The 15,929-nt window shown below is 38.0% G+C and overlaps 1 protein-coding gene across 7 annotated transcripts in view; it reads right to left on the bottom strand.

The window, feature by feature from the left end:
• The window catches only part of CCDC148 (coiled-coil domain containing 148), a 308,291-nt gene that overhangs the window by 180,949 nt on the left and 111,413 nt on the right, over positions 1-15,929 (bottom strand). For all 7 annotated transcript variants that reach the window (XM_058441815.1, XM_058441814.1, XM_058441820.1 and 4 more), the window contains 4 exons: positions 6,545-6,648; positions 1,604-1,686; positions 1,249-1,400; positions 9-104 (listed from right to left, as the gene is read on the bottom strand). In XM_058441815.1, coding sequence (XP_058297798.1) covers positions 9-104; positions 1,249-1,400; positions 1,604-1,686; positions 6,545-6,648 — 435 coding nt within the window. The remainder of the gene's footprint in view (positions 1-8; positions 105-1,248; positions 1,401-1,603; positions 1,687-6,544; positions 6,649-15,929) is intronic.

Genomic DNA, 15,929 nt, shown 5'->3' with positions numbered 1-15,929 from the left:
ACACTTACCTTTATACTCCAGTCTGAAAGATCATTTTCTATTCTCTGTTGCTCCAGGCTAAGTCTTTCAAAGACAGTTTTCAATTGTTTCTTCACAAAGTCAACCTATAGGACATTTGGAACAAGTAGTAAGCAAATTATTGCAAATCATTCCATACTTATATTTAAAGACACAATAATTATTCTCAAAAGCCAATCAGTGATGAAGTTTGAAGAGCTGTGGAAGAGAGTTAAAGAGATGCCAGCCAGGTAGGCAGTGACAAATGAGCTGCGATGAGGCTTCTAGACATCCCAAAAATAAGCTCAGAAAGTACAGTGCAGTCACAGTCACTCTGCACCCACATTTTTATTTTCTCTGTGGTAATGCAGAGAACTTACCAGATGTCTCTGCTCCAATCACCCCTTCCTTCCCTTGCATTCTTGCCTCTAATCCCCAGCTGGGCATACATTTATATTTTTTATGAGTATTTATAAAAGCAATATAACATTACAGAATAACTGAAAAGTAGAAAAAATTAAAACCACCTAAATTTTTATCAAACATAGCACACCTATACTCAAGAAGTTTATGCTCAATTGAGGGGAAGCAGTTGACAAACTAATAAAAAAATATGTGAGAAAGGGTCAGGAGCAGGAAGGCAATGTCAAAATAGGGTGGTGTGATAGGGAGTGACTGTGGCTTCTCAGCACAGGCCCCTCAGAGAAGAGGACATTTGAGCCAAGATCTAAATGGCAGAGTCACATCAACAGGACAGAGGAAATAGCCAGTACAGGAATGGGCCTGGCATGTTGGAGAAACAGAAGGAAGGCCAGCCTGGGTGTGACTGAGCTTTTATGGCAAAGGGGAAATGTCAGGTAGCAGATGTGACTGAAGAAGCAAAAAGGGGGCTAGGTGGATAGAAGGACTTATGTACTCACAGGAGCCCCTGGGGAATTTCAGCAACAGATGACTTAATCCCTCTGTGCTGGGGTAAGATCCCAGGATGCACTGGGAGGAGAGGCAAGAATGAAAGCAGGGAAGCCAGTTATGAGGCCACTGGAACATTCCAGGCAAGAAATGAGGGTGCTCGACAGAGTTCAGGCATGTGTTTAAAATATTTAGTGGATAGAATTAGCTGACCTTCTATTTAAATATTAATTACTTATTAACTAATATACAAGTCACACATGTTTGTTTCTTATCTCAAACTCTTCTAGTTGGGACAAAAATGAAATATTACATTATGGAAAATAAAGGTAACATACTAACCTCTTCCAATACTTTCACGGAGTTAAACTCAATATGTGGGTGTGAATGCTGCAAAGTGTGATGCTGTCTGTATTTTAGATCTGCTCTCAGCTGCTGAATAGGATTTATTACATTTTTAAGATATGTGCACCGTTGTTCTGATAGCTCTTGCTCTATGGTGAAACAACATTGAATCAAAGAAACACATTATTCTTTTAAGTGTCTCCAAAAACAGATCATTAGAGTACAGATTTATCTGGGGATTTCCTTAGAAAAAAACAAATGGCAGTTATTATTAAAAGAACATGAAGTGAGTGGCCCATTCTCATTCTTCAAAATAAAACTCCCCTTTAAATATAGGATCAAAAAAACTTACCAAAATTTGTAAGGTCACAAAGACATTCATTTCCAATGTTCTCTTCATTGAGAAGGGATTTTATTTCAGATTCCATTTTACATCTGAAATAGATGTGATCTCAATAAATGTTACAATCATAAACATGTATCTAGGTTTTAAAAAAATAACCAAAGAGATATTTAATCTAATACGGCTTTGTCATCTGTTCATTTAAACCACGTACTAAATTCCTAACCTGGCTTGAGTCCTTGCTAGACACTGAGGTAGATGCATAGGCTCAGGCAGAAGAAACAGCGTGAGCAAAGGCCAGCCCACAGCAGGTCCTGACATTGCATGTGGAGAGGGCCCAGGGCATTGGGAAGCACTGAAGGTCAGTAGGCTGACCTCACTTCCTCAGATCTGTGTTTCAGAAAGATTCCCAAGACAAGATAGAGCAGAAGGAGATGTGAGCAATAGAGATGGAAGATGAAGAGGAGGGGATCAGACAAATCTAGACCAACAAGGAGGTAATTTTAAAAGTTCAGAAAGGATGAGACCCTGAATTACAGAGGTAAAAGTATACTTTATTTTTAATATACTAATAAGAGCAACAAATCTTCATGAGCTTATATATGTATACATATATATGTGTACATCCGTATGTACACATATATATATGGTTTTTTTTTTTGGACTGAGTCTCGCTTGGTCGCCCAGGCTGGAGTGCAGTGGCGCAATCTCGGTTCACTGCAACCTCTGTCTCCTGAGTTCAAGTGATTCTCATGCCTAACCCTCCCGAGTAGGTGGAACTACAGGCATGTGACACCACACCTAGCTAATATGTGTGTGTGTGTATTTTTATTAGAGACAGGGTTTCACTATGTTGGCCAGGCTGGTCTTGAACTCCTGACCTCAGGTGATCCGCCCACCTTGGCCTCCCAAAGTGCCAGGATTATAGGTGTGAGTCACCACACCTGGCCTATATATTTTTAAAATACAGTCATTTTTTAGAATAAAACCATAACTAATTCTAAAAGGGCATCCAAAAATATTATAGTCTACCCCTTGCTTATGGCAGAATCGATTAAATCATATAAAAGTTTTATGATTATTACAGTATTAAAATGGTATAATACAAAAAAGCAGCAATTATAATCCTTTAATATAATTATTATTTTAATTTTTCCAGATAAGTTTTTAGCCCTCATCTACATGTAGATATATTTTACATGGTCATAACATGGCATATTTAACATTTTATGTTGTGGGATTTTTTTTTTACTAACACTAGTTTTTTTTTAGATATTTCTAAACAGTTTTCACAATTATCATTTAATGACTCCATAGTATTCCATTTTATCTATGTGTCATTATTTTCTTTTTTTTTTTTTGAGAAGGAGTCTTGCTGGGTTGCCCAGGCTGAAGTGCAATGGCGCGATCTCGGCTCACTGCAACCTCCACCTCCCAGGTTCTAGCAATTCTCCTGCCTCAGCCTCCTGAGTAGCTGGGACTACCGGTGCATGCCACCATGCCCGGCTAATTTTTGTATTTTTAGCAGAGACAGCGTTTCACCGTGTTGGCTAGGCTAGTCTCAAACTCCTGACCTCAGGTGATCCACCTGCCTCGGCCTCCCAAAGTGCTGTGTCATAATTTTCTAAGCTAATTTACATGGGACAAGGTTTTGTTTTTTGTTTAAATGTATAAAGGAGGGGTGATATTGTAAATGATACCTCACTGTCTATTTTTCCAGCAGGTAGTTTCTGCCAGAAATATTTTTAAGATCACATTTGCAACTGTTACATGGAGGATGAGTGCATAATGGTTGAGTCAAACCAGAAGTTATTCCAGAACAGATTTGTTTAACCAAAAACACAGCACTTAAAAACCATCTAGCTCGGCACCCAGAAAGTCATAACAGAGCATACAAACTGCCAAAAAAAATGAAGATATGGGTAATTTTTGATGTTCTGAGGAGACTGATTCTCCAGCTAGAACTTTGGCACCTTTCTGGAAGGATAAGAATCTATACCAAGGTAGACACCTGAAGGCTCAAAAATGCCCTTCACCAGGGTGTCTTATCTGCAGGTGGTTGCACTGAGTAGATGAATACATCATCTGGGCAAACGAGCACACAAAAACTTAAGGGAGGCCGGGCGCAGTGGCTCACGCTTGTAATCCCAGCACTTTGGGAGGCCGAGGCGGGCAGATCACAAGGTCAGGAGATCGAGACCACGGCGAAACCCCATCTCTACTAAAAATACAAAAAATTAGCCGGGCGTGGTGGCGGGCACCTGTAGTCCCAGCTACTCGGAGAGGCTGAGGCAGGAGAATGGCGTGAACCTGGGAGGTGGAGCTTGCAGTGAGCCGAGATTGCGCCACTGCACTGCAGCCTGGGCGACAGAGCGAGACGCCATCTCAAAAAAAAAAAATAAATAAAAACTTAAGGGATTCTTTGTGGTACCAGAATGAAACAAGGGAGAAAGTGCCTCTGGAAAAGTGTATCAAAAACCTCAAGGGGTATAGTTTGATTAAGCATAACACAATTTAAATAAAACTGTATAAATGTAAATATTAAACAATTTTACATTTGAAAATTTTGTCTAGTTTTCTTAGTACAGATTTCAAACAATTAAAGTTTGGCAACATGTTTTCGTTTTGTTTTGTTGTTTTTAGACATGGGGTCTCACGATGTTGCCCAGGCTAGAGTGCAGTGGCTGTTCACGGGTGCAATCATAATGTACTGAAGGCTTGAACACCTAGGCTGAAGTGATCCTCCTGCCTCAGCCTCCCACGTAGCTGGGACTACTGGTATGCACCACCACACCCTGGCAAAATTTCTTTTATTTTTGCCAGCAAAGCTAGACCAATTGGATCTCAGGTGATGTAAACAGAACCCTGTAGAAAAAGGAAAAAACTACTCAACTCCAAGGTCAGAGAGCACAGAAGTTAGGGGCAAACGTTCCAATCCCAGCTCCACACAGACTAGGTTATTTATGACCTACAAATTAACTTTCATCATCTGAGACTCAAGATTCTCATCTGTAAAACTGAGGAGCAATAACGACTACTTTGTAGGGTCGTTGTAAATATTAAAGGAGATAAAACATGTACAGGACTTAACATATTCAGTTGGTACGAAAATAATTGTGGCTTTTGCCCAACCTAATATTACCCAGCACATATTAAATTACCTAACAAATGTTAGGTGTTATTGTAGGCCCTTATCCTCTGCCTGCCTGAGATTCTTAAATGGTGTCTTCTATGGTAAGGCATAGAATCTTACTTATTAAAAGGGGATGTCGATTTCTAAAGGTTGACAAACACTGTTAGGACTTTAACTACTTCTAATTTGTTGGTGGCCCTAAATTCTCCACAAGGTAGTCATTTCTCTAACTTATCTCCTATTGCTGTTAGCTTTCAGTTGCACTGAACACAAATTGAAATTAGCCTGCATTTTAGAATAACATAGAAACTTATCCTGGAATTCTTCATTTTGTCCAATTTTCAGCTCTTACAAGTTCTGAGACATTAAGGTTATCATTACTTAAGTGTTTCTCACCTCCATTTTCTTTGTGTCATTCCAGGTCAGCCAAAAGAATTATTTCCCATAATGATATGTATACACCTCTTCTACCTAGCTTACGAACGACTTAATATACACATTAAGAAAATGTGGAATAGCCAAGATTTAAAAAAAACAAAAAACTTTACCCAGTGTCTTCCTTTACATTTGAACTTGAATCAGTGAACACCACAATTAAAGCTTCCTAATGGCTTTCCTTTTTGTCATGTTTCAAGTTATGCACATTTGCAAAAAAAAATTTCAATAGGTTCAAACATTCACTCCACAATAGGTGACTTTTTGAGGGATAAGATGGGTCTAATTGTATTTAGAAACTTTACTTAGAATAAGACCACAGAAATTAACCCTTTTGATATAAAATAAATGCTTTAAAATGCACCTTTTAAAAGCACACTTTACAAATATCATCATTAAAACAAATATACAAGCTATAAATGAAGGAGAAACACATCTGCCTTCTCTTTTTGCCCTGACCTTTAAAAACACTAACTTTTCAAAGATTACAATTAAGATCAACTGTAGAATCAATATTTCATTTTTTTTTTTTTTTTTTTAGACAGAGTCTCGCTGTCGCCCAGGCTGGAGTGCAGTGGCGCGATCTCGGCTCACTGCAGGCTCTGCCCACCGGGGTTCACGCCATTCTCCTGCCTCAGCCTCTCCGAGTAGCTGGGACTACAGGCGCCCGCCACCTCGCTCGGCTAATTTTTTGTATTTTTAGTAGAGACGGGGTTTCACTGTGTTAGCCAGGATGGTCTCGATCTCCTGACCTCCTGATCTGCCCGCCTCAGCCTCCCAAAGTGCTGGGATTACAGGCATGAGCCACCGCGCCCGGCCTCAATATTTCATTTTATCTTTACGTGACGGCTGGAAATAATAACAAAAGTCAAAAAGCAAAATTGAGTAAGTTAGTCATGATGCACTTACACCCAGAAATCATTTGCAACTTGAACTCCTTGTTCATTAGTTCATCCATGTATTAAAAGCATTTGCATCTCTATGTATTCTACTATATAAAAATGAATATGATGAGATGTTAGCCCGTGATGGGATCTTTACCACTTTATAGGGAAGAAAAAACATGTATCCAAAACATTATAATCCAATATGCTAAGTATGATACAAGTAAATACAAGCATGAGAGTGGGAGTGTGGAAGTGATTGACACATACAGAAGATCATCTTCTTTCCGAAAGGAAGCAAAAGCCATATTAATATATTCACTGGATTTCAGATTAAGCTGAGGAAATCAAAGGATTTTAATTTGACTCACATTCAAATTGTAACTTTAAATTTTTATTGTAATGGTTAATTAACATGGAACATTATAGAACATCTGACGAGATAAGTGCTATTCCTAGTAATTCCTACGTGTTCTTACTATGTCCCCCAGTTCTTACCTGACTTCATTCAGCCTCTGGTATTCCTGCCACCACACTTGCTTGTGTTGTTTTATTAGTGTTTGTTCTTTGGATATCTTTGAAGTCAACATTGCTTTTCTGATCTAGATTTAGAGGAACAAAAGAGGAGCAATTTCAAAGTTTTCAGAATGTGTTTTTCACAACAGAAATGCTTAATCTGAATTTTCTAAGTTAAATAGTTGCTCTTTTAAAATTCTTATTAGTGCATCTCCTAACACAAAATCTACCTAAAATAAATTTGATTTTTTAAAGCAGGGAGGAGAAAGAAAAATGGTTTGGAATACTGACAAACTTAAAAACTGTTTTTAAAGTACTTATTAAAACAAAGGCAAAGTCATTCTATTTTCCATACATGAAATAGATAATACCTTAATTCATATAACCCCAGAAAATTTTTTAAGAGGTTTCATTTCACCCCCTTTGGATTCATCTTCTCTGTCAGGCATAATAGGTATCTTTATTCGCATTTTTGGAGGAGAATATTTATTGAATGTATGAGAAGTTAAAAGATGTGGTCAAGATTATAAAGCTCATAAATATGAGAGTAACAAAGAACCTTGATGTTTAGATTGGTTTCTATCTGATCCCTCAGCATAAGATGGGAAAGGTTCCTTGGATAAGTTTTTAGAAGGCCTGGCTTCAACACTTACTAGAAATATGACCTTGAACACACAATTTTAATCTTTCAACTCTAAGTACGTCTTTGTAAAAAAATTTTTTTAATTTAAGCAAATATTTATTTGAAGATACTTAAAGAAATATGAAAAATCATGTAGCATTGAAATCTAAATTTTCAACTAAACGTAATTTTTCCTCAATTTTACAATTTTTTAAAAATGTAGCACATAATTAATGATTTTGGGTTTCTGCTGAAAGGTTATATCAGCCCTGGATCTGTTTGCCTTAGATCCATTTCTGGCTGTTTGCCTGATCTGCTCCATCTCACAGAGCAGCCTGTGTTTCTCAGGCACCCCTATCAGTTGGCTTCAGCCAAAGCAAGACCCTGGGATGGGAGACTGAAGGCAGGGAAGAAAGGAGAAGCCGAAGGACTATGTCATCTTGCCTTCTCTACTCTGACAGAGCCTCCAGGAGCATCTGCATTGTATCCATTGCCCCAACTTTTCTCTGAACAGTTCTACTACAGTTCCAACTACCTCCGGGTAACCTCACCCCAGGAATTTGACATGGCCTTGCTTCTTCTGTATGTCCCTCTGACCTACGGATGGCAGTGATTTCCTGTACTTGTCAATCTCTGTATTGCCTCCCAGTCCTTCGCCTTCTCAGTGCTATCACCTGCATAAACATTTTCCTACATTAAAAACCCCTCTACTCTAAATCCTCAAGTAATGTCTGTTCCCTGGTTAGACTCTAACTTATACTCATGCGTACTCCAAACCGAAGTATTCCATATTAACAATTTTAAACTACAAACGTGTAAATCAGAAACTTGATGAAATACGCATATTTCAAAATTTCTCTGCTGTTAAAGTACTTAGTACCCTAAAAGCTTTAAAAGATCAACACTAGAGATGTAAAGACTTCAGAAGACAAGTTCTAAAAAGGAATCTTTATAATGCATGCTATTTCCAGCCATCATTCACTGATTGCTTTAACCTTGAGTTTATCTTTCTGCTATTCTGCTTACTGATTCAAAATTAGAGGTATAAGAAAACAACCCAAAGATTACTTTTAAAAAATACAAAATCAAAGTCAAATATTTCCTAAGAAGATAAGAGTGTTACAATTATAAAATTTAGGAGGAAAGTACATTTTTAAAAGCACAGGACACTGCAGGAAAACATTCAGCAGTCTCTATTTTACCTACCAAAAAATATAAGTACACAGCATTTCTAAAATCTGACATTTTAACGTTCACCTTAAGAATGCTTAAAACTCATTCCAGCCATTTACCATACACAGTCTCTGAAGTTTGTTGCAACAGATACAACTTTTAAAATTAGATTTCTTCAGCATATTTGGTACATATTGTACAAAAAAATTAAAATACATTGGTGAAAGACAGAGACACATTTTTATAGTTTGAAAAAAAATCAATGCTCTCACCTTTGGGCCCACGGAAAGTTCAATTAAGTAGACTATAAAAGTCAAAATAAAGCTACTATTTTTCACTAGACAATTCCAATATTTTGCAGAACATACTGATTTTTTTTTATAAATTCACTCATTGATTCCACTTCTATCCTTGGGCCAAAACTGAAAAAAAAAAAAGTCTTAAAAAGAACAAAAAGATTTAAAGTTCTATCTTTACCAACACAGAGATGTCTAGGTGATTCCAATTCATTTTACTGGGCAATAAACCATATGAAGTCAATACTTAGGGTGAATGATAATTTGTGCAGAATCCTGACGATTCAAAAATACTCTGGAAACATGCCAAAACAATGAATTCATAAAAGAATCAGAAACCAGGGATTTCCTGTGTATGGCTTATTGTGATGGTCCAAGATAATAAAACCCTAAATAGGCACCCTGAAATATTACAAAAGCCCTTTGAACCACAAGATGCATCTTTTGAGACAGACATCAATAACTAGTAGACCACAGGTTACATGTATGTATATGTTTGTCAAATTTCACTGTGATGTATGTTTGAGATATATACATTTTACTATATGTGAGTTATAACTCAATAAAGAACTGTTAACATAAATAAAAAGAAAAAAACAAGTACAGTAAGATGCAATTTCTCATTTATCAGGTTGACAAAAACTCAATTGTTTAACAAAACATTGTGAGGCTACAGAAAGCATGTTCCGTCTAATATTGCTAGTGGGAATACAAAGTGATACAATCCCCATAGAAGAGAATTTGGAGATGTATCACAAGATTTCATATGGATTTATCCTGTGACCTAGCAAATTCATTTATAGAAATCCATCTGAAAACTATACTGGCAAAAGTATAAAAGATATACGCACAAAGCTATTCACTGCAGTACCATTTGTAATAGAAAAAGATTAGAGCACAAAACTTCCATCAGTAAGTGTTCTTGCCAAAATTAATTGAACTTGAATCTGATCAAGTCCCTAAATATAACTATCAATTTACTGGAAATACGAGAAAGAGAAAAATATGTTGAATGACACCATCAGGATGTAATCTGCCTAATTCAGACTATAAGACAAACAACACCATTTCTTCAAAAAATAAAGTACAAAATACAAAAGGATAGAGGAGCAAATCTAAAAAAAACAATTATGGGGGGTGGAGCCAAGATGGCCAAATAGGAACAGCTCCGGTCTACAGCTCCCAGCCTGAGCCACACAGAAGACGGGTGACTTCTGCATTTCCGTCTGAGGTACTGGGTTCATCTCACTAGGGAGTGCCTAACAGTGGATGCAGGACAGCTGGTACAGCACACTGTGCGTGAGCCGAAGCAGGGCGAGGCATTGCCTCACTCGGGAAGCACAAGGGGTCAGGGAGTTCCCTTTCCTAGTCAAAGAAAGGGGTAACAGATGACACCTGGAAAATCGGGTCAGTCCCATCCTAATACTGCGCTTTTCCAACGGGCCTGGAAAACGGCACACTAGGAGATTGTGTCCTGCACCTGGCTCAGAGGGTCCTATGCCCACGGAGTCTCACTGATTGCTAGCACAGCAGTCTGAGATCAAACTGCAAGGTGGCAGCGAGGCTGGGGGAGGGGCGCCCGCCATTGCCCAGGCTTGCTTAGGTAAACAAAGCAGCCAGGAAGCTCGAACTGGGTGGAGCCCACCATAGCTCAAAGAGGTCTGCCTGCCTCTGTAGGCTCCACCTCTGGGGGCAGGGCACAGACAAACAAAAATTCAGCAGGAACCTCTGCAGACTTAAATGTCCCTGTCTGACTGACAACTTTGAAGAAAGTAGTGGTTCTCCCAGCACGCAGCTGGAGATCTGAGAATGGACAGACTGCCTCCTAAAGTGGGTCCCTCACCCCTGAGCAGCCTAACTGGGAGGCACCTCCCAGTAGGGACAGACTGACACCTCACTCGGCCAGGTACTCCTCTGAGACAAAACTTCCAGAGGAACTATCAGACAGCTGAATTTGTGGTCTCCTGAAAATCCGCTGTTCTGCAGCCACCGCTGCTGACACCCAGCCAAACAGGGTCTGGAGTGGACTTCTAGCAAACTCCAACAGACCTGCAGCTGAGGGTCCTGTCTGGTAGAAGGAAAACTAACAAACAGAAAGGACATCCACACCAAAAACCCATCTGTACATCACCATCATCAAAGACCAAAAGTAGATATAACCACAAAGATGGGGAAAAAACAGAGCAGAAAAACTGGAAACTCTAAAAAGCAGAGCACCTCTCCTCCTCCAAAGGAACGCAGTTCCTCACCAGCAACGGAACAAAGCTGGATGGAGAATGACTTTGACGAGTTGAGAGAAGAAGGCTTCAGACGATCAAACTACTCGGAGCTATGGGAGGAAATTCAAAACAATAGTAAAGAAGTTAAAAACTTTGAAAAAAAATTAGATGAATGGACAACTAGAATAACCAATGGAGAGAAGGGCTTAAAGCAGCTGATGGAGCCGAAAGCCAAGTATCGAGAACTACGCGAAGATTGCAGAAGGCTCGGTAGCCGATGCGATCAACTGGAAGAAAGGGTATCAGCGATGGAAGATGAAATGAATGAAATGAAGCGAGAAGGGAAGTTTAGAGAAAAAAGAATAAAAAGAAATGAACAAAGCCTCCAAGAAATTTGGGACTATGTGAAAAGACCAAACCTACGTCTGATTGGTGTACCTGAAAATGACGGGGAGAATGGAGCCAAGTTGGAAACCACTCTGCAAGATATTATCCAGGAGAACTTCCCCAATCTAGCAAGGCAGGCCAACATTCAGATTCAGGAAATACAGAGAACACCACAAAGATACTCCTCGAGAAGAGCAACTCCAACACACATAATTGTCAGATTCACCAAAGTAGAAATGAAGGAAAAAATGTTAAGGGCAGCCAGAGAGAAAGGTTGGGTTACCCACAAAGGGAAGCCCATCAGATTAACAGCTGATCTCTCAGCAGAAACTCTACAAGCCAGAAGAGAGTGGGGGCCGATATTCAACATTCTTAAAGAAAAGAATTTTCAACCCAGAATTTCATATCCAGCCAAACTGAGCTTCATAAGTGAAGGAGAAATAAAATACTTTACAGACAAGCAAACGCTGAGTCATTTTGTCACCACCAGGACTGCCCTAAAAGAGCTCCTGAAGGAAGCACTAAACATGGAAAGGAACAACCAGTACCAGCCACTGCAAAAACATGCCAAATTGTAAAGACCATTGAAGCTAGGATGAAACTGCATCAACTAACGAGCAAAATAACCAACTAACATCATAATGACAGGATCAGATTCACACATAACAATATTAACGTTAAATGTAAATGGGCTAAATGCTCCAATTAAAAGACACAGACTGGCAAACTGGATAAGGAGACAGGACCCATCAGTGTGCTGTATTCAGGAAACCCATCTCACGTGCAGAGACACACATAGACTCAAAATAAAGGGATGGAGGAAGATCTATCAAGCAAATGGAAAACAAAAAAAGGCAGGGGTTGCAATCCTAGTCTCTGATAAAATAGACTTTAAACCAACAAAGATCAAAGAGACAAAGAAGGCCATTACATAATGGTAAAGGGATCAATTCAACAAGAAGAGCTAACTATCCTAAACATATATGCACCCAACACAGGAGCACCCAGATTCATAAAGCAAGTCCTGAGTGACCTACAAAGGGACTCAAACTCCTACACAATAATAATGGGAGATTTTAACACCCCACTGTCAACATTAGACAGATCAACGAGACAGAAAGTTAACAAGGATATCCAGGAATTGAACTCAGCTCTCCACAAAGTGGACCTAATAGACATCTACAGAACTCTCCACCCCAAATCAACAGAATATACATTTTTTTCAGCACCACACCACACCTATTCCAAAATTGACCACATAGTTGGAAGTAAAGCTCTCCTCAGCAAATGTAAAAGAACAGAAATTATAACAATAGATTCAATGCCATCCTCATCAAGCTACCAACGACTTTCTTCATAGAATTGGAAAAAACTACTTTAAAGTTCATATGGAACCAAAAAAGAGCCCGCATCGCCAAGTCAATCCTAAGCCAAAAGAACAAAGCTGGAGGCATCACACTACCTGACTTCAAACTATACTACAAGGCTACAGTAACCAAAACAGCATGGTACTGGTACCACAACAGAGACATAGATCAATGGAACAGAACAGAGCCCTCAGAAATAATGCCACATATCTACAACTATCTGATCTTTGACAAACCTGACAAAAACAAGCAATGGGGAAAGGATTCCCTATTTAATAAATGGTGCTGGGAAAACTGGCTAGCCATATGTAGAAAGCTGAAACTGGATCCCTTCCTTACACCTTATACAAAAATTAATTCAAGATAGATTAAAGACTTAAATATTAGACCTAAAACCATTAAAATCCTACAAGAAAACCTAGGCAATACCATTCAGGACATAGGCGTGGGCAAGGACTTCATGTCTAAAACACCAAAAGCAATGGCAACAAAAGCCAAAATTGACAAATGGGATCTAATTAAACTAAAGAACTTCTGCAGAGCAAAAGAAACTACCATCAGAGTGAACAGGCAACCTACAGAATGGGAGAAAATTTTTGCAACCTACTCATCTGACAAAGGGCTAATATCCAGAATCTACAATGAACTCAAACAAATTTACAAGAAAAAAACATACAACCCCATCAAAAAGTGGGCAAAGGACATGAACAGACACTTCTCAAAAGAGGACATTTATGCAGCCAAAAAACACATGAAAATATGCTCATCATCACTGGCCATCAGAGAAATGCAAATCAAAACCACATTGAGATACCATCTCACACCAGTTAGAATGGCCATCATTAAAAAGTCAGGAAACAACAGGTGCTGGAGAGGATGTGGAGAAATAGGAACACTTTTACACTGTTGGTGGGACTGTAAACTAGTTCAACCATTGTGGAAGTCAGTGTGGCGATTCCTCAGGGATCTAGAACTAGAAACACCATTTGACCCAGCCATCCCATTACTGGGTATATACCCAAAGGACTATAAATCATGCTGCTATAAAGACACATGCACATGTATGTTTATTGCGGCACTATTCACAATAGTAAAGACTTGGAACCAACCCAAATGTCCAACAACGATAGACTGGATTAAGAAAATGTGGCACATATATACCATGGAATATTATGCAGCCATAAAAAATGATGAGTTCATGTCCTTTGTAGAGACATGGATGAAGCTGGAAACCATCATTCTCAGTAAACTATCACAAGGACAAAAAACGAAACACCGCATGTTCTCACTCATAGGTGGGAATTGAACAATGAGAACTCATGGACACAGGAAGGGGAACATCACACTCTGGGGACTGTTGTGGGGTGGGGGGAGGGGGGAGGGACAGCTTTAGGAGATATACCTAATGCTAAATGACAAGTTAATGGGTGCAGCAAAACAACATGGCACATGGATACATATGTAACAAACCTGCACATTGTGCACATGTACCCTAAAACCTAAAGTATAATAATAAAAAAAAAACAATTATAATGTACCGACCATATCTAGAAGCTGATTTAAATAAACTTCAAGACAAAATTTTTGAGACAATCAGGGAAATTTAACACTACATATTTGAAATTATTAAGACATTAACATTTTTAGACATGGTAATAGTATTGTAGGCTTTTTAAAAATCTCTATTATTTCAGCAGTATATGTTGAAATATTTATGGGTGAAATACTATGATGTCTGTGATTTGCTTCAAAACAATCTGGCACAGGGGGTTGTTTGTGGGTAGGAGTATAGAGGAAACAATGGCCAAAAGTTGATCATTTTTGAAGCTGAATGATGTGACATGGAGATTCACTATACCATTCAATCCAATTGTGCATATGCTTATAATTTTCTATAATATAACATTTTTAAAAAGAATTAATAGAGGATTGAGCTGGACAAGAAGTATCTAAGCAAAGATATTCAAATTTAAAAATAATTGCAAAGATCTCTTTTACAGTTAATACACTGGGAATGAACAGTTACACACAAGGTACCAAAATTGGTCTCAGTTTTTAGCCCAACTCTATTATTTGTCTTCAGGTTCAATCTCAGGCTTTGAAAGACTAGATCACTGACTGTCCACTTCAGTCATATATGGCTGGCTTCCCAGAAATTGTGCATGATCAATGACACAGCGATTATATAGATGACCATCACATCTAACTTGTTAATAATATCAGTAGTACAAATCAGACAGGTAGCTAAGTATTCTAGATGTAACTTGAAGCAATCATCTCTTTATGTGCTTTAAATGTTAACATTTTATCATTTTATTTAAATACGTTTATATTTAATATTGCCAAAGTGCTTTAATAATTAACAATGATTATTAAAACTGTTAATTACATGTCTAAAAAAAGAGTAAATTTAAATGGTAAAATAAACAGGGAAGTAGGTTGACAATACAAATATTAAGAGAGAATGTGTTAGCTATGTAACATTAAGAATAATAATACATTCTTTTTGAGCCTATATATTTTTAATTCAAGTAATATATGAAAGAATAAGAGAGATACTATTATAATCATATAATCATATAATATTAGCATTCAGGACATTAAAGAAAACTTTGAGTTGTATTTAATTTCCAGTTATTTAATTCCACTTAAGCCATGAGTCTTTTAAGAAAAAGTCCTATTTGGCAATTGTTCACAACTTACAAGAATAAATTAAAAGCAAAATGTCAACTTGCCACCTCTAAATTAAATTAGAAGGGAAGACTCCAAAAAATAATGTACAACAATATTCCCAATGCATCTTCCTCAATCCAGATATAATAAAAAATGAAAACTGCATGACAAAAAAAAAAGCAAGTGTTAGAAAATGATGAAGTACCTAGGACACATTTTGTTCTCACTAACGGAAATTCAAAACAACAGACATTCCAAAATGCTTTGAAAAGACAATTCCTTATCATCATGAATCTACAGAGACTAAAAATGGAAGCAAAAGGTTGTCAAAATGATTGCTACAGACTGTGAACCATTTTTATTAGTTAAAGACAAGGGATTTTTTGAGATTTGCCAAGCTATGAATCCCAGGTACACAGTTATTTCTAGAAAAGCTTCTTCCTGAATTACATTCCACTATGAACAAAAAGGTTACTGATGTTATTTAAAATGCCAGTTGAATGTGAGCATCTGTTTAACCGCACAAATACGTAAATACAGAGACCACAGTAGCCATCTAGCAGCTGACAGTGCTGAGAAATTATTGTTCCTGCACTTGATATCAAACTGTAAAAACCACAATAATTAAAA

The sequence above is a fragment of the Hylobates moloch genome, unplaced genomic scaffold (assembly GCF_009828535.3).
Source record: "Hylobates moloch isolate HMO894 unplaced genomic scaffold, HMol_V3 SCAFFOLD_1, whole genome shotgun sequence".
NCBI classification, from domain to species: Eukaryota; Metazoa; Chordata; class Mammalia; order Primates; family Hylobatidae; genus Hylobates; species Hylobates moloch.
This window is presented reverse-complemented; position numbering and strand designations above follow the sequence as displayed.